General features: G+C 38.9%; 1 protein-coding gene across 1 annotated transcript; it reads left to right on the plus strand.

Moving 5' to 3' along the window:
* The first annotated feature begins 382 nt into the window (after window positions 1-382).
* Window positions 383-27,252, plus strand: LOC134224546 (gustatory receptor for sugar taste 64a-like). Its single transcript, XM_062703926.1, has 6 exons — window positions 383-879; window positions 941-1,104; window positions 1,170-1,453; window positions 26,641-26,803; window positions 26,906-26,995; window positions 27,065-27,252. The coding sequence occupies exons 1-6, from the start codon at window positions 627-629 to the stop codon at window positions 27,176-27,178; spliced, it is 1,068 nt and encodes a 355-aa protein (XP_062559910.1). The 5' UTR covers window positions 383-626; the 3' UTR covers window positions 27,179-27,252.
* Window positions 27,253-27,913: the final 661 nt, after the last annotated feature.

The following is a 27,913-nucleotide window of genomic DNA, read 5'->3' on the forward strand; positions in this document are numbered from 1 at the left end:
GACAGTCGGATTAACGACAGAAACCTCGATAGTCCGGCTATACATTTTTAGGATTAGCGGGGGTAGACTGTACATTGATTTTACCTTAACATTCAGATTTTACCCAGGAAGGTCAAAAAGCACAGATCTAGAAAAATGTCCTTGAATCGTTCAATGCCTCTTTCTCTACCATCAAGCATTAACCGCATATGATGGCTATAATTATTATCAACGATAATTACAGAAGAAAGTAGAAGTGAATCAACCATTTAATGATTCTACAAAACAAAGAGAAAAAGTATCCAGTGTTCAACGGATTAGCCCTACCAGAACAGTTCTGTTGTGCTGAATATTTGATTATTATCCCCCTGGGCTAATGGATAGCTGCGTACTATCCCCTGTAAACAGTAATTTATGGCGAAAACGATTTAGTTTATAATCGCACTCAAGCATTGAACCGTATACTGTCAGTGATCATGACCGAGGACACCTTTCACCACGTGATGCGGCCAATCATTGTGCCGGCACAGTTTCTGGGAATGTTTCCGATTTTGGGAGCAACCTGACCGTCTTCCGCCACACTACAGTTCCGGTGGACGTCCGTTCGAGCGGTTTGGAGTGTTGTCGTTATATCCTGTGCGCTCCTTATGGCAACGGTCGAGATTCGTCGTTTATCCCGCACCGGAATTAACTTTTCCAACGTCGTTTGGGCGTATTTCTTCATCGATACGGCAATGATTACCAGTTTGACAGTCCACATAGCTCTTGGTTGGAAGCGGTTTATCCTAGAGGTGGACAAGCTTGAGCGGATATGGTTGACATGGCCCTACAACCTTCTCAAAGTTCGCTGGAAATACACTTGCTGGTCCTTGGCGGTGTTTTGGATGGCACTAGCAATTGGTAAGAATATTTATTAAACTATAGTAAAGATGCTATTGCGAATTTCTAAAACGGATTTCAGTGGAGCATTGCATGGCTGCATACGTCCATGTGTACACTCAGTACCGGGAATCTCTTCGCTGTAGATGGCTGTACTCCAATACAATTGAGAATTACGCCCACCGCAACTATTCTTATATTTTCAACTGGATGCCGTACAACGTTCCGGTTTTGCTTTTCGTTCGAGTAAGCCAAAACATAAGGTCAATCATACATGAGATGATTAAATAATTCTATTGTTCATCTTGCAGTATATTACCTTTGCGGTTACGATGGCGTGGACATATCAGGATGTTCTTATCATGGTTGTCAGTGTGTACATTAAAACCCGCTACAGGCAGTTTTTCTGGCGTGTTGAAGCTTCTTGTGGTGGAGTTGTGCTTCCCAGTAGTTCATTTTGGGTGGAAGTACGAGAGCACTACGTTATACTGAGTGAGTTCTTGGAAAGCGTAGATAAGACGTACTCAGTATTGGTCATAAGTTCCTGTGTCAACAATATCTTCCTGATATGTTACCTGTTTTTGCACAGCTTAAAGTGAGTATTCTCATTTATTTTTTATTTATTATCAGACTAAGGCCGGAGTGGTCTGTGCTGCACATAAAAGTCTTCTCCATTCAGCTCGGTCCATGGCTGCACTTCGCCAACCACGCAGTCTGCGGAGGGTCCGTAAATCGTTCTCCACCTGATCGATCCAACTTGCCCGCTGTGCACCTCGCATTTTTGTTCCCGTCGGATCGTTGTCGAAAACCATTTTCACCAGATTACTGTCCGACATTCTGGCTACGTGCCCGGCCCACCGCAGTCTTTCGATTTTTGCGGTGTGAACGATGGATGGTTTTCCCAACAGCTGATGCAACTTGTGGTTCATTCGCTTCCTCCACGTACCGTCCGCCATCTGCATCCCACCATAGATGGTACGCAACACTTCCCTTTCAAAAACTCCCAGTGCGCGTAGGTCCTCCACGAGCATCGTCCAGGTCTCGTGCCCGTAGAGAATTACCGGTTTTATAAGCGTTATAAGTATTCTCATAGGTGTTACATTAGTTGGTAATTTCGACTCATTTCTTTCCAAATCTATGCTGTCATGTAGTGTACAATGTCATCATCACAAATGACTGCAAAATCAAGTATTCTAAGTTGCTTAGGTAACATCAATCAATGACATTGATAATTAGTTGGCTATTCACGATTGTTCTTCAACTTCAAAATATAATATAACAATAGAAACAGAAGTAGTAGAACGTTAGAGGGACTGCTATCTATACAGCTATTGTGATGAACATTAATTCAACCATTGTAACCCGGATTTCACATAAACAGTTTTTTCGGTACCCTTAATGTCAAATTTATTGTTTTGGTCTGTCTATTCATAAGTATGAAAATTGGACTCTTTCTTTCTTTCTTTAATGGCTTTTCATTCCAACTGGAACTTATAACCGTACGCCGGACCGTCTTCCCCTTTTTAGGTACTTACGTACGATGGCTTAACGATGGCTACCACTCCCGTAGGAGACCATCGACCGTGTTCAAATGTGCCCGACCTTTGAGACCCTCTAAGGACGAAGGTTCCTTTTTTTCCCAATAAGTATGGAAGATAGGTGGCTAACTTAAATTGCGTCGTGAAGGACGCTACTAGTAACGGCTTAATAAAATAATTGCCAGTTACCTAATTACAACCGCCGGCCAGTGATGAAACTGTGTGGAGGGGGTTTATCATCACTGGTAAAGCGACCAAATTTTCCCTCAAAACCAATCGCGTCGGATTTTAGAGTTGCCCGGTTGGTTTCGGAGCCAACCTCCCCAGTAGAAAATTACTACAAAAATAACTAAGACGAAACGTACTACATTAAATAATCTCAACCAGTTTCACTTCATCGGGACCTCAAATAACAAGCACTATACAAATGATTTCAGTCTGCAGTGTTTATTGAAATGTTTCACGACATCAAAAGGTACAGCGAAGCTTTTATCCAGAATTTATTGGAGCTTTCAAATTACAAACACTAGTGTTCTTCTCGGTTCATCTTCTGCCTGTCTCTTCGCTTCTACCATTCTACACCTTTCCCATTAATGCCTAATTGGTCGGTCCAAAAGATATTTTAGTTACTAGATAAAGATTGTCGCTGTCGTCGCTGTCCGGAACATCTTTTGCTGGCGAGGATAGGGGAGCTAAATGTCAAAGAAGGAAAATCCATACGATTTGACAGCTTGGCACCCAACATGTTCCGGACAGCAGAACAAAGGGAACCGAGGCGACAATCTTTATCTAGTAACTAAAATATCTTTTGTCGGTCCCTAGCCTCCTATCGTGTGTGCTCTCTTGGTGCGGTTCACTCAACAGAAACGTGCAACGTTCTCGTTTGCTACGCAAACGCCTCAACTAATGGGCGTAATCTGTTCCCAACATATTTCATCGCCTAGAAACGGAGTATGGGCTATGTTGCGGCGGAAAATCACATGCGCATGGATTAAAGAAAGGAGTATCCACTTTGAGAATGGACGCGACGACTAGTACGACGGCGCGTCCATGTGATGGTTGAACTTGCGGACGATGGCGATAAACTTACACGCGGTTCGCCGGCGGGTCGGCGGCTTGCCTAGTGGTTGATGTTGATACTGCTGTTGGTTGAACGGATGAACTTTACATCGCGGTTTGCCGGCGGGTCGGCGGTTGGGCTAGCTGATGATGCTGCGACTGCGGTTGTCGCCTACGGATGGCTTTGCTCCGGATCGAAAACTTACGGTCTCATCTAAGGCGCGACGCGGCACGTGCGTCGATGTCCGTCGGTCGTCACCAACGGAGGGAAAAACGGTTGCTTTCTCTTTTTCTTCTTCTCTCTTCGGTGATGCCCTGCCTAGGGCGCGTTGATTGGCGATCGCGTCCCTCTTCCGGCGTGTCCCGGGAAAACCTCGTAAGCTGATGGTGGGGTCAAGAATGGCCTCGATGGTTCGGTGTGGTTTGTCGGGCGTCGTAGCAGCGTGGCACAATGGTCGGATTCGTCAAATTTCACGACATAAATCGATAACTCGGAAACTATCGGTGCTAGAGTTTTGACGTCTTCAGAAGAAACGATCTACAAGAAAAGATTTATTTTTGGTGTTAGTTGCCATTAGGGTGGCCCTTTTGTATTTTTTTTGTAAATCTATTTTTTTAACCTTTCGAGTTAGGAGATCATATTATTCTACAAAGTTATAGAGAATATAATTCTAAGCATTTTTGCTTAATAAACATTTATTTTATCTCATATAGGTAATGTTTTATGACAAAATTACTAAATTTAGATAGGGTGGCTCCTAAAAAAATAGTTTTTAGCTTCCACTTTCACCAATTCGAAATATTTTCAAAAACTGTCTAAGCATCGCTTCACGGTCTTTGGAAAGCGCATCTTTTGGTTACATAAGATGGTTGATAGCTTCATTTTCAAGCATAATATAAGCGTTTTTTCACGAAAAAGTGATATTTTTCTGAGCATTCTACTGCAGGTAGTAGCAAATATTAGCAAACATTTCAATCGTATTCTGAAAGCATACATGCAGGCCCATCAAATCCATGGTATTTCATTTGTCCATCTTTGTCCACTTTTGTTTGAAAATTATATTGATTTTTGTATGAAAAATCAGCCATTCCATGGAAAACACATATACCATATCTCTGTTTTACGCAATATTAAGTAGAAACATTCTTTTTCTAAAATGAATAAATTCACTTTTTTTGTTTTGTCCGATACACTAATCTCGATCCAGGGTGGTCGAAAAAATCAACATTTTTGAAAAAATATTTTTTCAAAACATAATTTTTGAACTACTAGACCGATTATCAATGTTCATGGAATCACAGTAGTCATTGGAGACCCTCACTTAGAAACTGCGAAAATGGAATGGTTCTGCGAATCAACTTGAATTTTATGGTTTCGGTTTTTGCCACAAAAGTAGCGCTCTTAAGCATTTATTTTATGTACCTTATATATCTTGAAAATCGGTCCAGTTGTTAAAATGTCAAAATGATTTTTTCGACTACTTTTCCACACGAGTTGATTTAAATATTTTAGATAAAGAACGATTCTTCGTGGGCTGTTTTGGCCGTGCGGTTAGCGACGTCAATCGTCTAGACGCATGTGATATGGAGCATGGGTTCGATTCCCGCCCTGATAAGAAGGGAACTATTCGTGATCGAAAAATTCTTCACCGGTCCACTGAGTATTATGTGTCCTGTCCGTTGTCTAGGTCGAAGACTGTGTTTCTGTCTTTTTTATATCGAATATTGGGAAAACCCTAAAGATGGTATAAGTGTTCACATGGAATTCCTTATTTTTCATACAAAATCAATATAATATTCAAACAAAAGTGGACAAAGATGGACAAATGAAATACCATGGATTTGATGGGCCTGCATGTATACTTTTAGAATACGATTGAAATGTTTGCTAATATTTGCTACTAACTGCAGTAGAATGCTCAGAAAAATATCACTTTTTCATGAAAAAACGCTTATAATATGCTTGAAAATGAAGCTATCAACCATCTTATGTAACCAAAAGATGCGCTTTCCAAAGACCGTGAAGCGATGCTTAGACAGTTTTTGAAAATATTTTGAATTGGTTAAAGTGGAAGCTAAAAACTATTTTTTTCGGAGCCACCCTATCTAAATTTAGTAATTTTGTCATAAAACATTACCTATATGAGATAAAATAAATGTTTATTAAGCAAAAATGCTTAGAATTAAATTCTCTATAACTTTGTAGAATAATATGATCTCCTAACTCGAAAGGTTAAAAAAATAGATTTACAAAAAAAAATTACAAAAGGGCCACCCTAATGGCAACTAACACCAAAAATAAATCTTTTCTTGTAGATCATTTCTTCTGAAGACGTCAAAACTCTAGCACCGATAGTTTCCGAGTTATCGATTTATGTCGTGAAATTTGACGAATCCGACCATTGTGCGTGGTCACGTATCTAAATACACGAAACGGCCGTTGCACGTTGCACGTATCAGCACAATATTTCCACCAATAAATTGCACAATTTACCTGTCGTTATCAACCACCAGCACACACGATAACACACCGTTTAACTTTTGCACACACGACTAATCAGCTACGCTATCTGAGAGAAAGGTTTTAAAATTTAATTTCTTAAAGGATTCACTAATTGAAAACACTTAATGTGGCCTTTACCTTACACAAACTACCACGGCGCGAGAACACTTGGGCCACTCCTGCCTTTTCCACGGATCAGTTCGAAGTGAATCTGATCACTTCAATAATCCTCAGATTGACCGCCGAATTAATTTTGTCACCGGAAATCACGAAGGTAAATTCGCGATACCGACGGTTGCTCTCATGCTCATGACAATCATTTTCGCGCATGTTCGCATCTCTTCACACGAACAGCCTAAGTTAGCCACCTTTCTGTCCATGTGAGAGGGACTTCGGAAAAGGTCAACAAATCTTCAAAAGAATCCCAACAGGTCGATGCACGCCGAAGCGCATATGCAAATTTTTGCGGGATCAAGCAATTTTGGGTGGCTTCTGCAATTAAACCCCACGGTATCTCACCACCAGGATTGGAGCTCATTAGCCATTTTTTCCCCAGGGGACATGCGACTCATGAACGCGAATGAACTGATATCGTGAATATCTGTTCTTCCAATTAGACTGGTATAACTTTTATAATTTAACTATCTTTTCATTTTATTTTATTTAACCTTAACTCATGAACAGAAAGAACATTTAACAAGAATGAAACAATTAAGTAACAGTTAAAAAGGAACAATTAAGTCATAATATTTACAATAATTGTAACGACCCGAAGGTTCGTTACACACTTGGCATGGTTCTCAACTTTATTCTATTAGGGGCCGTCCATATACCACGTGGACAGTTTAGGGGGGACGGGGTGTATGGCTAATGTCCACGGTTCATATAAATTTTTGAAAATTTATATAGGCAGTTGTCCACGCTAGGGGAGGGTGTATCTTAAACCGACCAAAACCTGTCCACGTGGTATATGGACAGCCCCTTAGCATTTCCTCAGTTATTAGTTGAAAGCTTTCTTTGCCGCCATTGCATGAGTATGTATCTTGCGTGGCAAGTACAATGGATACACTATGCCCAGGGTGTCGAGAAAGTTTCCAACCTGAAAACATCCTAGACCGGACCGAGAATCGAACTCGCGATCTCCGGATTGGCAATTCTACGTCTTTGCTCGAAACTAGGACAGGATGTGCCAATTAGTCATAAAAATTGTACCGATTTTCTGTCCAAATCGTACCGGTTGCTGATTGGGTGAAAATGACTTGACGTCGATCGGCGATATCACATTTTCAAAAGGGCAGCTTGGTGTTACCTTGACCTTGTTGGTAGGTAATTAAATTGAAATTTATGACAAAATTCAAAAGTTTTTTTATTTTTTGGATAAAATGATTTTATGATGGATTGCAAATTATGTATGCATGATTCTAAAAGGTTATGGTTGTTTAACACAGTCGATTTGGAGCATTAATAACCAACTTTACACCCATTTCACTGTAAAACTAAACTAATTCTATGTTAAAACTTTTTTCTGATAGTACCTAACAACTTTTATGACAAATCATGGAAGAAATGAACGAGAAAATATTACTTTTTTTATATATATTATTTGGCGGATTTTGCCAAAAAAATATTCGGAAGCACTGGCCACCACCTCGTCGAAGCAATCGACTGAGGAAACAACAAGGCAGTCGCAATTCAATTGTCACATCCTATCCTAGGCTCGAAAGGCTATTGCAGACCCCATATTGGACTATTGGACTATTTTGATGAAAAACAAAGTAGCCGTTCGATAACTGCAAAATGTTTACTTTTCAGTTAACGAATGCCGTTCGATAACTGCAACGCATTCTAGACGTCAAACGGTTGTCAATCGACGTCAGATGCAATAAAATTGCATCTAAATGTGCAGCGCAATGCAGCTGTCATTGAGTTTGACATCAGTTTGAAGTTTAGCGGTCCGATAACTGCAAAACTGTTGCAACTATCGAATTGCAGTTAAAAAGCATTGCAGTTAAATGACTTGCAGTTATCGAACGTCTACTGTAATTCAATAAGGTATCAGCCAAAACGATTAATGCAAGAGATGGCGTTTTTTCAATGGTAGTAAAATCGAAATTTCATCACTATTAGACTACTTATCAGTGCAAACTAAGTGCAGGAGATAATATTTTCACCTCATACTTCATTCCTTATCACTACTTTCTTCTAAAACACCACCGTTTTCCATAAATTTGCAAAATACTTGATTTTCCCATACATTTAATCGATTTCCAACTACCATTCTTCCATGAGCTCATGGTGAAAATTGTGAAAATCTCAGAACATAGAGTAGCAGGCTTAACAACACGGATAGAGACGCCGGTATCGCCACTCAGTGACGAGTACCGTAAACATGGTGCACGGAAGGTTGTTGTCTACACTTTTTACGGCTGCTGCACCCTAGAAGTAAATGTCATCGAAGTAAACAGTCGGTCCCTCATTGTTATGTGCCGAATAATAAACATAGCGGACAGGGGTAGGGGGTGCTGCTCAAATGATTCTTCTACCTACTTATTTCAAAGAAGTTAATCTATAATAATAAACATACCTGTGGCATAATGGATCTAAAAGCATCCTGAATCCTTCCCAATCAAGTGCCGCAATTTGCAGTCTGTTGTCTGTGACGAGCCGGATTAGTGCCTCAATCAATCCATCTCTTTCTTTTTCGTTCCTCATAAATTTTGACGTTTACTGGCCTTGTTGTTTTCTAATTTCTTTGCAGCGAGAAAGAGACAAGTCCGTGCAGTACCCTATTATAACCCTACGATCAATCGGCACCATCCGCTTTTTTGGGAATATAATATATTATGTTTTTTTTTGTTTGAGCTTTTTCATTATGGCAAAGGCCTCGTTCCTTGGCTTCGTAAGGATGTTCTCCACGGATGTGACGGATGAGATTACCAGAGTCAAAGCACGGCACGACATAGATAGGATGGAAATACTTACAGCTGCCTGCTGCGTTAATGCGACAGAACGCTTTATCGTTCTCGGTAGCAATACATTCGTAAGCAATATCACGAAATCTACACTGAGAAAATTATCCATATCGATTGTATGTTTCGCACATATATTTTTCAGCAATTTGTCTATACAAATGCTGTCTATGTGTGACACATATAACCATTTGTCTTTCTGCTTTTATCATAATTATTTGTGCCCACACATAAATTTTATACTAAATCAAAAATGAAGTTTATTTATCGGTTAATATTTTAAATTTGTTGAATCAAATAAATCATATGAAACAGATTTATAATTCCAATGTGGGGCAAGGATATGGTCGAGGCAGCGCCGTAGCGTGCGGTTGGCCAGGTTGGCCCCCGCCAAGGGCGCCAGTCTTCAGGGGGCGCCAAAATCAATGTTTACTCTAAAATAAATAGAACAATTTCATTACTTAGAGGTCATGTAATTATCAAACCAAGTATGGGTTGGTCCAAAGATCCATGGATATATGGCAGAGATCTGTAATCTAGTAATCTATAGAGCAAACAATGATTTTTTTTTCCATTATTTCACATCCACATGCTTTATGGATTGGTTTTAGTTTTGACTACTATTCAGGATTCCCATGGACCTATGGGACTGGGTTGAAAAAGGCAATTGAGTATCTTATAAAGTTACATATTTGAAAATCATGATGTTTGATACCCACATTGCGATTGGTAAATTTTTTACTATTACGGCCACGGGAATAGTGAAGGAATGTTTAAGTTTTTCCATGTGAGTTCCTTCAAAGGAATACATCCATAACCAAGCGATTCACCAAATATGATCGATATCAGGAAGTAGTGGTTGGAAGTAGTGATATACTTGTTTAATTTGGAAAAACTCCATGTTGTCCGAATAACATAGAGTTATATCGGCGTCTGTATCGAGGAATATCGATAACTCCTAAAAATTTGCTTTGTTAGAATTGTTGGTAGGACAATTTTCTTCTTTTTCCTAATATTAATCAAATCGAGAGTTGGATATTGTCATTCACGCTCCTGTTTCCGATGGCGTTTCCGGCCCTCAACTAAATCTTTTCAGAGTTTAATTCTATTAACCAAACTATGTGTATAAGAGCCTCGAGACTACCAACATGTTGCAACAGCCCCAATCCAGAATAGGATTTTCCTATATCTGAATAGATCCGATGTTGACTTCATCCACCAACCAACCCACTTGATCCGACGAGGTCTAATGGCGATTCCAACCAACTCCTCCAAACCTACCTCATTTCATTGACCCAACTAGGTCCAATGGTATTTCCAAATCATCCAAAGGCTTACCCCAGATGGCGAACCCCGAAGGCCGCTTCGACCAATCCACTTTAGTGTAACTTTTTTCATGAATCGACTAGATCCGATAGCGATTCTGGCAATCTCACGAGGTCACCTCACCCTAGAATGGAGTTTTATTAATCCAACCACATATGTCCAATAGTAGTTCCAAACCAGGCCCATTTCAGAGCTAGATTTTCCTTGATTCGAATAGGACCGATTGCGAGTCTGAGCATCTACCGACTCCCTTTAAAGTTGGATTTTATTGACCCAACAAGATATAGCAGTGCGTTGGTTTTGGGAAAAAATCTTGGTTTACGTAAGTTTTTTTTCATATAATTTATAGGATTTTTTTTAGCAAAACAAGCAATCTTTACTGTTTTAACCATTTCCGAACATATACTACATATGCTTGCATAAACCATAAAGGAAGTATTCATTCAGTGCATCACGCAAAAATGATTGATTTTGAACTTCCTTCCCTCGACCCCGATATCTGTTAAAATATCTAATTTTTTTTTAATGGTATGCTTCCGACTGTTGTGCTCAATTTTGTATGACTTTTATCGACTCTCTCAGTCTTATAAAGCAGCTAAAGCGTTGTTGCGTCTATTTTTTGACGTTTCGGTTTATATTTCGTCACCTTCTTTAGGGATATAGAGGCTACACATCAAAACGTAGTCTTTTTATTAGATTCTAACCCGGCTCTCCATTTTCCTTACATCATTTGCGTCAAAAAGTATCACAAAATTTCAAATCATTTTAAGGGTGTTTTGTTCAATCCTTCTATGTGGATTTCAGGTATCAGCTTCCAATACATCCCTGAGTATCGAATGCTACTTGAAGTATGTTTGAACCATTAAATATTTTTAGGTTTTTTAGATTCAAATTATTTTCCAAATGTAAAATTTACGTACATTTGATTCTCTTAGTAAAAAAGGGGCGCCCAATAAACGATTCGCCAAGGGCGCTGAGAGTCCACGCTACGGCTCTGGGTCGAGGATATGGTTTTATTCCACAAATGAAAAGTTTCAAGAATTAAAACAAAATGATTTATATTTTTAATATTTATATATTTATTTACTATAGTTTATAGTTACCTAAACTAATATTTCAGCTTTACACACCACCAGCGTTACTGAATGCACACAAGAAAGTATTCAAGTGATGTTCATAGCAGTCGTCTCCTCCTCTTCCTCCGCATCAAAAAGATTCTGTGAATCCTGTAGCTCAGGATCTTGCATGATATTCGTGTATTTTTGAAGACATACACACCGATAAATCCGAATATGTCGTGCTCCTGTTAATGAAAATGTAAAATCGGATTAAATTTGATCAAAAGCAGCTGGAATATTACACTTACGGATAGTAAAGCATCGGAATATTTCTTCCCCGTTCGGTTTCTGCTACTTCATACAGCTCATCTTTTGCGATACAAATTAACGTCGTGATGTCTGATTGCATTCCTAGAAAGAATAATAGTAAAGTTATAGCACGATTTCATTTTTAATATAATGAAACTTACCCCTCAAAGAAAATATCTGCTGGCAAATCAAAATCACTTTTTTTTTCAAACTGCGCTTGGAACGCCATTTTCTCCCGTTGATTTTCAATCTCCCTCTCCATAAACTGTTGTTTATTCGATCTATATGTACACACTAATAAATTTTAGTTATTTGTTTTCACACATAGTAGGTATATGCGTTATAGATACTTAGCATGAGTAACAAAAATGCTGGTTATGTTTGGCATAATATAATTTATTTGTCGTTTATTCATATAACCGAAGTGTAAAACCAAATAAAACAAATCATTGCAGTTTTTGCAGTGTACGTTTCTTTGATACCTCGCCAATGCTGCAACAAGTAGTGCTCGAAGAACTAATATTGAGGTTTGTTGACATTTTGTCGGAACTGTTCACAAATTGGTTTTCAGCTGTTTTCAGGCTTAATCGACGGCGAATAACTACTCTGATAATATGAACAGAACTACGCGCGCGACAACGAGAGATTATATGCAACTTTTTGTGTTTCTGCTTTGACACTTTTAAACATGAAAATAACTGAAACTGAATAAAAGGTTATAAATAACCCAAATATTTGTTAGACCACGAAAAAAAAATCATTATTTGAAAGAAGCAATTAAGGAAGTAATTACATTTTATGGAATTTGAAATATTTTTCCTCGAAGAGTAGAGTGGGACAAGAGTGTGCATGGGGAAAGGGTACGTTTTTTGATTTATTTAAGTGAAAACAAAGGTTTTGATTTCATTAAGTGCAACTTCAGAGTATCCTTACTCCGGTAATATCGAAACCAATAAGGCCGATACAAATATTTAAAAACAGTCTCCCCCCCTCGGATTTTTTTGACCAGAAATCGTATTTTGAGGGGGCAACAAAATAAAATTTGGTAAATTTTGAGGATTTTCAAAACATTCTTTAACAAATCCAAGGAGTTTTTTGTTTTTTTTTTTCATTTTAATATTTATTTTTTATTATCCCCCCCTTGACTATTCGGAGACCAGTAGGACATAATTTCAATAAAATATTTGTAACGGCCTAATCAATATGTCATACAAATCGTATAACATTGTAGGATAGCGGTTCTCAATCTTTTTCAATGTGTAACCCTTCAGACGTTTGCATTGCTTAAGGTACCCCTTTCTTGTTTTAATGAAAATTGAACTAAAGGCACTAATTCAAAAAAAAAAATATCGGGTTACCGACGAATTTAGATCTTGGTTTTCGATGAAAATAAAAATGTTTGATGTTTTCAAAAAATTAAAAAGTTCCTGAAATAGCGCCATTTGCAAGTACTGTGATATCCCGATTTGTAGTGTTCCGTAATAATGTACCAACATAAAACAGTTCAGACAGTGCAGACGAAACCTTAGACGTGAAATGATACAAATAATTACTCACTGAGGAAGACACAATCACCGTGTTGAAACGTTCGGCAACGAATAAACCCGTTTCTGTTAATAAAGACTGCGTAGTCGTAAAGTTAAATATAAAAGTAACAGTCGACCTTGCATCAATAGTGAAAGTGTTAGTCTTTCGCTGCAAGACCACGGTGAAGTCGGCTGGGTTCAATTCCCGATCTGGCTTAGGAAGTTTTTTTAAATATCCCTAGGCATAAGAGTTTCAATTCAACGTGTTAGCCTCAAGATGTATGCATGCAAAAAATAATAGATTGGCTTTGAAAAATCACAGTTAATAACCATAGAAGTGCCTTATAAACACTGAGCTGCTATTCGAAAATGCCTTAATGTGAATATGATGCCGTTGAAAAATAAAAATAAACTTTCAAATTTTTTGGAATTTTTCGAAATTATGATGTTTATTAATATAAAACATTTTTTTGAGAATATGGCACTTTGAGTGAAATTTTGGAATTCTGTTCTAAATTCCAGGAATTGAAATGATATTAGTAGTTGTTCATTTATGACACACTTTTCAGATATTTTGTTTTTGTACTTAAAAATATGATAGAAGTGTTGATACCAAATTTGAAACAGAAAGTTGCCATCCAACTATCATTAAGACACTCGAATGGTGATAGTGGAAATTTGATAGTAATTTACGTTGCAATTCTTGCTTCAAAATGTTCAAAGTAACCCACGATTTGTCAAAAGAAGCCCCGCACGACGATATTTGTTATATGCAACTGTACATAACAGCTATGTTAAGTTGATACTGATTCCAAAATTCGATTGAAGTAGCTTACCGTTCCCACTTTGTTTACACAAAAAAGGGTGCTTGATGTATTGATGCCTAACGTCACCTAATGCCTATTTCTGCCTAACGTCACCTAATGCCTATTGATGCCTAACGTCGCACACCGACAAATATGCCGAGCAGAAAGTATAGATGCTGTTATATTCGGAATCTTACCGGAAGTTAACGGAATAAGCTGAAAAATTACAGTCGTTAAGGTGATTATACAATAAAGTCAGAAATCGGCCATTTTGTAAACCACGTGCTTTTCCATTATTTTTTTCAAGAGCACGAGATTAAAGAACCATAACGCGTATGGGACTGAAATTATGGTAGATCGTTTGCTTAGTTATGCTGAACAATCATAATTTGAGTTTCGGCACTGAACGAAAACTATTACGCCAGATTTGGGCTTTTGGAAATGTATGTACACGGAGAAAAATGAGAAAGCTAGTTAGCTTATTATTTATCCCTTTTCAACCTTTTCCTACTTTTAATCTTTTCTGCGCTTATGAATTAAGCATTTGCAATGCTTATTTTGAATTTAATCCAGTGTTGGGAAATGAGTGAGCATGGTTCGTTCCATCCTCACTCACTCACTCATATGAGTTGAACCAGTTCTACTCACGCGTGAGTACTCACAGGTATGGTGAGCACTCACGCGTGAGTAAACTCACGCCTGAGTGAGTAAAACTACTCATTCGATTTTTTTTGGCGAGTAAGTGAGGAAATAGGTGTATTTAAAAATATACTTGCTAACCTTAGCAATAATTGAAAATGCGAATTTCCTAAGACAATTGAAGATCATGAAATATACGTGTACATGTTTGTGTTTAGGTGCGTGCTTGAGTTTAGTTGCGTGTTTATGTTTTGGGTGCGTGTTTGTGTTGAGTTGCGTGTTTGTGTTTTGGATGCGTGTTTCTATTTAGGCTCGTGTTTGTATTTAGATGCGTGTTTGTGTTTATATGCGTGTTCATGTTTTGGGTCCGTGTTTGTGTTTAGTTGCGTGTTTGTATTTAGGTGCATGTTTGTATTTAGGTGCGTGTTCATGTTTTGGGTGCGTGTTTGTGTTCAGTAGCGTGTTTATGTTCAGTTGCGTGTTTATATTTTGGTGTGTGTTTGTGTTGAGTTGTGTGTGTGTGTTTTGGGTGCGTGTTTGTGTTTAGTTGCGTGTTTGTATTTAGGTGCATGTTTGTATTTAGGTGCGTGTTCATGTTTTGGGTGCGTGTTTGTGTTCAGTAGCGTGTTTATGTTCAGTTGCGTGTTTATATTTTGGTGCGTGTTTGTGTTTAGTTGTGTGTTTATGTTTGGGTGCGTGTTTGTGTTTAGTTGCGTGTTTATATTTTGGTGGGTGTTTGTGTTTGGGGTGCGTAGACTACGAATATAAAAATAGCTAGAAGGGACATACATTATAGTCAAAGCTTTCAATATTATTTAAATTTTTCAATAAATTTCTGTACCACCAGACGTGGTTCGATCATTTAGTTCAAGCAGACATTACACTCGACAAATTTCCATCGTTCACTGATTTACTGGACAATTCAAATAATCATTAGTTAGCCAATCGATCACTCGTGGCGTGTGCATCGAATTTACTCTATTTTGACGTTTGCTCACTATCGCCACCTAGTTCGTGATTAATCCAGCTAGCTGAAGTTAGTGTCGAAGATGTCGTTAGTGTTTGAACGACGATGAATTTGATAAATGAATGTTCAATGCATTATGTATGTTTATCTGTGGCTCAAGTTTTACTATTTTTTCAGAAGCCGAGTTTTAAAATGTGATTGTATAGCCAATTGTTTTTACTCTAAAATGTTGTATATCAAGTATTTTATCAAATAAATATTCATTATAAATGTTACGTTATACATATGTTACGTATTATAAATGATATGTTAAATAAATATTCATTATGATTGTTACGAGGACCTTGAAATATTTCCCACGCCGGCCAAAACCAGATCCGCGTCATTTACGCAGCCTGAACTTAAATCCGCACGACCCAGAACTAATTTAGTGTCAAATACACGTGAGATCTCATTTTTTATCACTAAAATTGGGACTATTTTCACTTGAAGTGCGTTATATCAAAAACGATTTTTAATACCATCAGATATGTATAGTAGATTAACAATATAGTTCACTTCGTGAATCTCTCCACGTTACGCAACGGACAGCATCTTGCGTCTAAAAAGGCCCAAAAGCGATAGTCAAGGGGTGCAATAATTGAAAAATTACACAAATTCAACAGTTGTCAACTATTTGAACTACATTTTTCAAAACTTTATTTCCAAACTCAGAAATCAAAACACGATTTCTAGCATATTAGGATTACCACTCCTTGAATTTCCTTGTACCCAAATTAGCAACAAAGAATTTTTGAGATTTATTCAGCAGTGCTTAAAACGACACAAATTAACTCAAAATTGTTCGATTTGCAAATGTTATTGATATAAGAGCATTAATAACGGAACAACTACCTTATTTCGACATGGTCTATTGCATATTACATCATACGTTGAGACACCCCTCGGAATGTCTCTTTACTACGTTGCTTACCTTTTGTGACACCGTAGCGCCATAATGGACTATATTGGTAATTTAGTATTCTTGATACCATTCTAATTTGCCGCTCTATGCACACTTGTACCAAAATGTAGTGGAATGAATCTGAACAAATCGCCATTAGTATGACAACCCTTCGCTTTGAAGATATGGTGACTGTTTTGCATGTTCTTTATATTATTGTTATAATACACATAATAATAATACACAAACGCGCACACTCAAACACACGCACACAAAAACACACGCAAACTTAAACCTACGCACACACGAACACACGCACAAACAAGCACACACGCACATGCACAAAAACACACACGCACACACAACCATCATGCCTCCTTTCAAGAGGCTCGGAAGCCTCCTTTCAAGAGGCCTGGAAGCCTCCTTTCAAGAGGCCCGGAAGCCTCCTTTCAAGAGGCCTGGAAGCCCTTCAAGAGGCCTGGAAGCCTCCTTCAAGAGGCCCGGAAGCCTCCTTCAAGAGGCCTGGAAGCCTCCTTCGAGAGGCCTGGAAGCCTCCTTCAAGAGGCTCGAAGCCTCCTTTCAAGAGGCCTCGGAAGCCTCCATTCAAGAGGCCTGGAAGCCTCCTTTCAAGAGGCCCGGAAGCCTCCTTCAAGAGGCCTGGAAGCCTCCTTCAAGAGGCCTGGAAGCCTCCTTCAAGAGGCTCGGAAGCCTCCTTCAAGAGGCCTGGAAGCCTCCTTTCAAGAGGCCTGGAAGCCTCCTTTCAAGAGGCCTGGAAGCCTCCTTTCAAGAGGCCTGGAAGCCTCCTTCAAGAGGCTCAAGCCTCCTTTCAAGAGGCCTGGAAGCCTCCTTCAAGAGGCCTGGAAGCCTCCTTTCAAGAGGCCTGGAAGCCTCCTTTCAAGAGGCTCAAGCCTCCTTCAAGAGGCCTGGAAGCCTCCTTTCAAGAGGCCTGGAAGCCTCCTTTCAAGAGGCCTGGAAGCCTCCTTTCACGAGGACTGGACGCCTCCTTCCAAGAGGCCTGGAGGCCTCCGTTCAAGCGGCCTCGAAGCCTCCCTTCAAGAGGCCTGGAAGCCTCCTTCCAAGAGGCCTCGGAAGCCTCCTTCAAGAGGCTGGAAGCCTTTTTCAATAGGCTCAGATGCCTCATTTCAAGAGGCTCGGAAGCCTCCTTTCAAGAGGCTCGGAAGAAGCTAGGAAATCTGCTTTCAAGAGGCTCAGAAGCGCACTTTCAAGATGTGCAAAACCTCCTTTCAAGAGGCTCGGAAGCCTCCTTTCAAGAGGCTTGGAATCCTTTTTACAAGATGCTCGAAAGCTTTCCTTCGAGAGAATTGGAAACCTTCCTTCAAAAGAGGATCGGGACTCTTACTTTAGAAGGCTTGGAAGCTTCCTTTCAAGAGCCTCCAAATGTCATCAAAGTCTTACAGGAAGCTTGATGTATAATCTGAATGAAAAGTTTTCCGGAATAACGAAGATTTCAGACAACATTTTGGCGAGCCATAAGTTGTGTTAGTTTCCAGAACCGTTTTCCGTATCCTATCTTATGAGTTACGCTTATTTTCATTTACAGTGAAAAAATGGGGGTACCTCCATGAATATAAAAGATCGAAGGGGTACCTTCCAAGCAAAAGGTTGAGAACCGCTGGTTTATAGGAATACGGAATTTAAAATGTCAACAAATGGTTCTATACTATTGATACGACTATTGATACTTTCGCAAAATTGACATCATTGTATGAAGACTTTACGTATTATTTATATTTGTATCATCATAGGAATCATCTAATGATAAAAAAAAATTCATAATTTAAACTAGAAAGTTATACGGGGGAGCGTGGGAGGGAGGTTTTTTTCTTCTCTTTATCGTTTCAGAGAGCGAGCATAGGCGCTTAAACCTAGGCTAAATAGCCAGGGCAAGGCTAATACCTTCGCGAAAGGTTTTACTTCCTGCTCCTTAGAACAGCTGTGAAAACTACAATAAAATGTGTTATAATCCTCAAAATTGATCAATCCATAATAGGAACACATGCACCAGTTATGGCACTATTCTTAATTTTGGTTCCTTATTTGGCAAATCCCATTGGATTGGGCAAATTGGGACCACTGGACCGACAACTGGTGCAAAGGACGTCAAAAATTAAACAAAATCAATTTTTACAATTATGTTTTGCTTGTTTTGGAGGAGATCAAAGGTGTTATCGTATCATATGAATACCCTCTATCGATATGAACTTGGTTGGCGGTGATTTGATTTGGCATATAAAGCACTAGTGCGACAACTGGTGCTACAGCCACAACTGGTACATCTAGCCTATATAATCGAAATTCAGAAAAAAAAAAAATATTTAATTTGGTGGGTCACGTGCCTCATCGTACCGCAGATTTACCCCGCCATTCTCTATTCTCTCTATTCGTCAATTGGTATTAACCACAATGAGTATCGGGGCCTTCTATTAAAAATCGTGTTTTAAGTGAATATATCACTGTACGAAAAAGGCAAACATGTATAAACATTGATTTCAAACGTAAATTTTATCTCAACATTAACTTCAACACATTTATTCTCAATTATTTTAGATCCATAATTTTATTTATATAATTTTCACTCGAAACTAAAACCGCGCCATATGCCTAAAATCCGCGCAGTCGTAACAATCCTGCACTACATACTTTCGAAATTATTATTATGCAATTAATTAACATGTTGATAGTAATTCTCAATATATTAGCAATTTCTTTAGTTTTTTTCATAAATTCATACCACAAATTTTTACGCAAAACCACGTTTGCTTACTTGTGAGTACTCACAGGTCGTGAGTAACTCACGCGTGAGTACTCACGGAAAAAATGAGAAATGAGTGAGGAATTTTTACTCATATGAGTGAGTTTCTCAACACTGATTTAATCCTCCCAATTGCATAACAAAAGAAACCCTTTTTAATCTTGCGACTTGAGGTTTCCATTTTTCTTAAGTTTTCCAAATTATAAGTTGCCTACATTATTTAACACGCACGAGCACTCATTTTTTCCAGTTCTACCTGATATTAAAAGGCGCGCCATGAGCTGGCAAAGGTAGCCCGGATAAAAAATATCATTAAAATATAATAAATTTTATTGTTGCACCACCATTTAAAACATATTTTTTACCATTGAATATAAGCTACCCCGGGGCAAGTGAAAATACGGGGTAAGTGGGTACTATGGCTGCCGATTAATCGGTGAACATTTTTAATGGTAACAATGTGCTAGAAAGATGAAGCAAAATTATCAACGAATTCGCCTGACACAAAAAAATTTGGAATCAAAACCATTTGCGGCACCATACTAATGTTATTGTTTAATCATGACTCTAAACTACCGGCAAAATCCATCACTTTTATTTTATATCAATGGATTTCCAACAAAATAGTCGTTCCTGAATTCATCATTGATGTGGAAAGTGAATATTTTGAGCAATTAAATAATTGCGTGACATCAAAAACAATTTAAAAGTTTTGAATAAAGCCAAAATCTGCAATTTTCACTTTCCCTTGATTTTTAACATACCTGGGGCAAGTGGGACATATTTGAACAACATTTTTGATTGAGCCATTTTACCTGTTTTTAGATTGTTGTCTAGTAAAAAATAACTTCGACACTCATATATCATATGGATCTGAATCAAATGCAGTTAATATCGTTGGTTTAGTTGCTAAGAAGTAGTGTACAGTTGATTTACCAAATGTGTATTATACTTTCTGAAAATTATCTCCCTCATGGAAAAAGCAATGGTAATAACTATGCAAAAATTTTCGTTTACAGTGCAAACAATCTACTTATTCTACAATAGATCAACAGGTTTTGTCTTGTGTTTTGTTTATTTTTAAACTTCGCATCAGATTAACAGATTTTAAGATAAATTAGGTGCTTAAGACATAAATTGGCTATTTCGTTCTATTACAAATTTACAACACCGCCTGAATAAAAACGTTCCTTTTGAGGTTCTAAGTTATGTAATAATTTGTGTTAAACAGAGAAACATTCATTCGAAAAGTGAACAAAGATTTGCTTATCTCTTCCATCTAACACATTCGGTAAGAAAGTAAGCTAATGTAAAGCCAGACAACAGACAATTAAACGGTAAACCGGCTGTTGTCTTGATTTTATATCTGCTAACATTGCAATCCCTTTATTTTGCCAAAAACAAAAGTCTGACCAGCAATGAACCTCCATCCATGGTCTGAAATACTACAACTCAGAAATTACATGAGCATTATATCTACATTTTTCAAATTAGTTTCATTCGACAGTATAGAGCAGAATAGGTCCCACTTGCCCCGTTTGAAGGGGTAAGTGGGTCCCGCAGGTAAATTTATTTATGTCACTACCAATATTTTTGTAACTGAATAAATGACTTACAACACGTCTACACTTCAACAACGGAAGCATATAATGATGTATCCGTGGTTAATGTATTGAAATACCCTGTTTTCTAAATATGCTTTAGCGATTTTGCTGAACTAGCGTTTTTTTAGGTCCCACTTGCCCCGGGGTACCTTATTGGAATTTAGACAATAAATTCACATGAGAAATAATGGTTTTCCACGATAAAATAAATGGTAAATGGGACTTTTACAATAAAAGAGGGGGGTTGTTATGTATCTTTACAATAAAAAAATCGAATATTTTCCATACAAAATTCAGAGCAAAACAATGGATTTTACGGTTCTTCAATGGGATGATTTCGAGCAACAAAACAATAGAAAACATTGTGTTCTAAATGTTTTCAATTACTTTTTCTATTGCTTTACAGTAGGATTTAGAATATATTATACTCCAATATTACAACAAAAATACAATACAATTAATTGTTTTACTAATTATTTTATTTTCAATTAAATTTTAATCAAGTTCAAACTTAATTTTTACTCATTTTAACTTGCTTTGCTGTTACTTGGACACGGGTGCATAAACGCTGAAAGTCGGCGATGACGCAGTCCGCTATACTCGCTAAATAAGCCGTAACTGCTGCTACCAGAGAAGGGAATTCGATTTATCTGCAATGGCTTATTTTTCCTTGCATAGGTGAATCGAAGTTATAGTTGAATATAGATAAAAACCTGTGAAAATGTAAATTATAAAAGAATGTCAGTTTTATTAAAAAATGTACGTCGAGAAGAAACGAAAAAAAATATCTCCCGTTGGTGAGATTGGCCAATGATAGCCACTGGACGGTCTTGAATCAGTGAAGGCAGCGAGCAGCAGTATTTTATCATAAGCTTGATTTCTGAAAAGGAACAAGTTACCAAAAATGTTTCAATTAGCTTTGGCGATGGAAATTATGGACCCTCTTAAAGGTACTTTAAAGATTTCAATATCATCAGATGTTATGATGATAACACTGAATTTTTTTGTTGATCGGGATGAACCACTGCGTGCATTACAGTCGTGATTCACTGGTTGGGCTTTTAATACATGGGTCATTTTGGCTTCCGCCGATTGGGCCATGGCCTAACTAAAAAGCATTCATACATCAAAATTCAATGCAAATGCCGAAAATGAGTTTTGACGTCATTGGACATCATTTGTGATATTCAAATTGGAATGCACAAGTTCAAATTGGTGTCAGTTGACCCAACTAACTAAAAAATAGAATTCGTTAGTTGGGTCGAGGTTGTGACCTTGGTTGTGACCCAAGCAGCGAACTGCGACTGTACATTGAACTTTTGTTGTATAACACTTTAAATATTTACCTCGATTCAGAAGCCAGTGATTTACCGCCTGCCCAGCACCAGAAACGGTGAAAATGACACTTCCTGCACCATCTTCTTCTTCTTCATTGGCATTACATTCCCCACTGGGACATTGCCGCCTCGCACCATACAGTTTCATTATTTTTGTCTTTCTACTAATTATAAACAAAACTGTACACGCTCAAATGAATCCATCCATTCTCCGAGTGAAATGATAAGCAAAAGTTTTGGTTCCCTTTAATTTTTTTAATTAAAATTTTTATTACATAACATTTCCAGACCTGCAATATAAAAATATATACTTGAGAAGCGGGATTATTTTTTGTTTCATTTTATAAGCAAAGCTATTGTTGTTTTATTGTTTTCAATTGTAATTTCATCAATAAATAAATCAGTGAAATATTCTAGAATTATGTTATTTTTTTAAGGATGGATTTCCTGATCATCCATACAGAATACTTTTATAATTTGTTCAGGTTTTGGATGGGCAATACTAAACATAAGCGAACAATAAAAATATAGGAATAGAATGTATGGGTAACATTTAAATATACTGTACTTTTAATGTAAGTACAATAAAGATAGTTTACAACCGCGAAAATTTTACAATAAGCGTACAATGGTTTGTATTGCTTACCACACAATCTAATGTATTTCAATGGGTTATGTCATACAAGTTAATGTTAATTTTTATCCGGGAAGTTATTTATTTCTCCTGAAAATGCTGATGAGCTTTTTCAGTTTACGCTTTCAGTCTTTCAGTTTTTTATCCCAAGGTCCCGATTCAGGCGTCGCTTCGCCACCAGTAGCTACAATAACGGCGAACTATATCGTTCGAAAGTAAAACTCTACTTTTTGGACCCTCGGACCTTATGCTCATCAGCGATCAACTCTTTGAAATAAATGCCCTAGTCGTGAAGCTCTGTTCCTGGGGAAACTATAACAGATAATTCGGCAGCTAGTGAAATTCTCTGTGGCGTCTAATCTCGCGTCTAAAGTGATGATGAATATCTCGCTCCAACCGGTAGCCGTCGCAATGCTGCTGTTATATTTATAAGATCACATCACATCACTATAGTGCAAGTGACGTACATTTAAATTTAAAACTGAAGATTATTTAAAGAATAAAATATGTTTTTTCAAATATTGAAACATCAACATGTTTTCATTTCAACTAAATGCTGTTTCCATTTTGTTTTGTAAAGGAATGATCGTTAAGTTAAATAAATAACGTTTAATCTTCATTAGATACAAATTTAATAATCATTCCAAAAGATTAAAATCGAGTTATTCATTCGAAGCTTATTGTTCAATTAAGCATTGCAATGAGTGGATAGACTGAATATGGATTTAGATTATAATTAAAGTTATTCAGCTTTTCTATTTTTATCCGTGTAAATAAACGTGTGGTGAATTTGAAATTCACCACGAGCTTCATTCTATAATCACCTTAAGCGTATTCGAAAACAGTTCCTAACATTAGTATTCTTTGCAATTTTAATACAACGTCCGCCATTACGCATTTTTGTCTCAGGTACCCCCAGAAACCAGCAAAGGTACCCCCAGGGGTACATGTACCCCAGGTTGAGAACCGCTGTTGTAGGCGAAAAGCCAAAACTACTCGAAAGTGGGTTGATTATATTTAAAACTTACTAATTTTAAGTAAAAAATCAAAATAATTCACCTAGCGGTGATGGTGCCTTTCTCGTGTATTATAAAATGTAGCAAAAAGCACATAAGGAAGGTCAAAATTGCACTTTAGGGAGATAGATTCAGTTATTTCCATCAATTCACATTTATTTGATTAAATTCATCGTTGGGTAGTAATCGATTATCACAACAATGCATCGATTAATCGAAGTAATCGAATCGATTCGATGAAGACACTCGGTGTCTTCAGCAATAAAATTCATAATAAATTGCACTACAACTTTGCCAAAGACACCATATTTAAAAATCTTTATTAAAGAAGCTACATTTTGCAGCGCCACCTGTGGCAAAAATTGGAACTACAACTATCCGTCATTCGATGTGCCATATTTTTGTTAAATTTATTCTCGAAGACACCGATGCAAAAAAAAAACACCCTGAAGTGGTAAAAAGAAAGTTAAAAAAATAAACACCCTGAAGTGGTAAAAAGAAAGTTCACGATTTTTGCCAAACGCACCACTGTGCAATGTCATCGGCGAAATCAAATAACTGGACAGACTTCGTGAAAATCGTACCACTCGTGTCAATTCCTGCCCTTCGTATTACTCCCTCCAAAGCGATGTTGAATAGCAGACACGAAAGACCATAACCTTGCCGTAACCCTCTGCCCGTTTTGAAGGAACTCGAGAATGCCCCTGAAACTCGAACTACGCACATCACCCGATCCATCGTCGCCTTGATCAACCATATCAGTTTATCCGGAAATCAGTTTTCGTGCACTAGCTGCCATAGCTGGTACTGATCGACTGTATCATATGCGGCCTTGAAGTCGATAAATAGATGATGTGTGGACACGTTGTACTCGCGGCATTTCTGCAATACCTGACGTACGGCGAACACCTGATCTGTGGTAGAACGTTCACCCATAAATCCCACCTGATACTGACCCACGAACTCTCTTGCAATTGGTGTTAGTCGCCGGCATAAAATTTGAGAGAGTACCTTGTAGGCGGCGCTCGGCAATGTGATTGCGCGCTAGTTACTACAATCCAGCTTATCGCCCTTTTTGTAGATGGGACACACGACACCTTCCATCCACTCCTGCGGCAGAACCTCATCCTCCCAAACCTTGGTAATCACCCAGTGCAGCGCTCCAGCCAGTGCCTCACCACCGTGTTTAAATATCTCTCCTGGTAGTTGGTCAACTCCAGGGGCTTTGTTGTTTTTCAGCCGGCCGATCTCCTCCTGGATTTTCTGGAGATTCGGAGCCGGAAGTCGCATGTCCTGCGCGCGTGCTCCTAGGTTCATTATCATACCGCCACCGTTGTCTGCCACATCGTCATTCAGGTGCTCTTCGATGTACTGCCGCCACCTTTGGATAACCTCACGCTCGTTTGCAAGTAGGTTCCCGTTTATGTCCTTACACATATCGGGCTGTGGCACGTGGCCCTTACCTGAACGGTTCAACTTCTCATAGAACTTTCGTGTGTTATTAGCGCGGTACGGTTGCTCCGTCTCTTCACGGTCTCGATCTTCCTGCTGGCGCTTTTTCCTCCGGAAAATCGAGTCTTTTCTGTTCCGCGCCCGTTTGTATCGTGCCTCGTTCGCCCTCGTGCGGTGTTGCAGTAATCTCGCCCATGATGCATTCTTCTCCTCGTTTCCTCGGGGGCACCGTGCCAAGTGCTGCGGTTGCGGTGCTACCGATGGCGGATCGAATATCTCTCCAGCCATCTTTAAGAGACGCTGCGCCTAGCTGCTCTTCCATTGGGAGTGCTACTTCCAGCTGCAGCACGTATTCTTGGGCTAGTCTACCGTCTTGTAGCCGCCCAATGTTCAGCCGTGGCGTCCGACTTCGACGCGTGTTGTACACCGTCGAGAGTTTTGAGCGCAGGCATACTGCAACGAGGTGGTGGTCAGATTCAATATTCGAACTGCGGTAAGTGCGGACGTTCGTGATGTCGGAGAAGAATTTACCTTCCATTAGAACGTGGTCGATTTGGTTTTCCGTTCCTTGGTATGGAGGTCACTATGTGGCCTCATAGATATTTTTGCGGGGAAAGAAGGTGCTTCGGACTACCATTCCGCGGGAGGCTGCGAAGTTTATGCATCGTTGGCCGTTGTCATTCGATACGGTGTGCAGACTATCCGTTTCGATGACCGGTCTATACATTTCCTCTCTTCCTACCTGTGCGTTCATGTCACCGATGACGATTTTGACCTCCCGCAGTGGGCATCCATCGTATGTTTGCTCCAGCTGCGCATAGAACGCTTCTTTCTCGTCGTCGGATCTCCCTTCGTGTGGGCTTAAACATCCTTGCGTTGATTGGCTGCCACCCAATCACACGATGGCGCATTTTACCCAGCACTATGAAGCCGGTTTCCAGCTCGTTGGTGGCCTAAGAATCTATGTTCCTTTAAAACCGAGCGAATTCAAGTTGGGGTCATTTTTGACCCGCTAATGCACAATTTGTCCCTTTTTGTTGTGGCGTTCCTAGAGCAGGTAGTTGAAAGCTGGTTACCACCCAAAAATTTTCATTTCTAAAAGTTAGGAAAAGTCTGTAAATTCAAAACCCTATCTCTTTTGGTTACAAAACTGCAACGTTTTTAAATCATCTCTGTGCCAAAATAGACCCCAATGCACTAGGGAGGTGTTGATAAATATTTACAAACATCAAAAGCACTTGTTTTCATCTATCAACCAGTGACAGTAAATTATGATTGCTTTCCACATTTTCCACGCCGGAAAAATCTTCTTACTTTCCGCAGGCCCCACGCATACACAATATCGTTCATCTATTTTTGGTACTCACTTTTCTTCTTCACGGGACGCACCGTGGCGACACTTTGGACGGCTTCCGAGGTACATCGGGAGATAAGATCCGCCCTGCGGATGATTCAACGCATTCCCAGCGAAGCTTGGTGCTCAGAGGTAGGTGTCTAACGACAGACGATGATGGTGTGGGGAAAAGTTCTGCGTACATACCTTCATCCTTTCCATCTAAACGTTTTCAATGTTCTTGTACAATGGCAGCTCGAACGGTACTACTGGCAGCTTCGAGCGGAAGTCGGAGCACTTTCCGGAAGCCGTTTTTTCTATCTCACCCATCAGACATCGTTCACAGTGAGCTGGTCTATTAATGTGATAGGAAGCGTTAATTGATTGGATTTTTTTCTATCTTTTTTTCCAAAGATTGCAGCAGTAATTTTCACCTACGAGCTGGTGATGATAAAGTACTCTAGGATGGCTGCAGTTGACGTTGGAATTCCGGAAAACTGTTCTGCCATGGCGTTCTCGCAGGATTGAATGTTGCAGGGGAACGAAGAAATGTATTTGCTTGGTTGGTGAAGAATAAACCCACAACAAATGCTGAATAAAGCTAGAAATTCTCATGTTATTTCTTTTCAATTTAACGTATCCGTTTTAATGTATAACTTGTGTATAAATTCAAATGCACTTCTGATTGCTAAACTATGCTTGAATTGTCTGAAAACTTGATTATGCATATGTACAACATGTGATAGATTTAGTTCGGAAAAGGTATTGGAGGGTAACCGCCCCTTCGGTGGGGTTTGATCCCACGACCCCAGTTCGCATGACAGGTGCTTTCCCTACTAAGCTACGAAGGACCTCCGTCGTCCACCGCAGCTTAGCGGGTACTGATGAAACCAAATTCCCAGCACCAGGTACCAGCCGATCTCTCGCAATTAATGTGTATTAATGAGCGCCGTTGCTGATGAAGCAAGTGTGTAGGAGCCGGACAATACTAAATACTCATCCTACTTGGTTGACATGATGTGTACAAAAATACATTTGAGAGAGTTAGTTTTGAAAATGTATTGCGAGAGATCGGCTGGTACCTGGTGCTGGGAATTTGGTTTCATCAGTACCCGCTAAGCTGCGGTGGACGACGGAGGTCCTTCGTAGCTTAGTAGGGAAAGCACCTGTCATGCGAACTGGGGTCGTGGAATGAAACTCACCGAAGGGCGGTTACCCTCCAATACCTTTTCCGAACTAAATCTATCACATGTTGTACATATG

Source organism: Armigeres subalbatus, chromosome 3 (assembly GCF_024139115.2).
Source record: "Armigeres subalbatus isolate Guangzhou_Male chromosome 3, GZ_Asu_2, whole genome shotgun sequence".
NCBI classification, from domain to species: Eukaryota; Metazoa; Arthropoda; class Insecta; order Diptera; family Culicidae; genus Armigeres; species Armigeres subalbatus.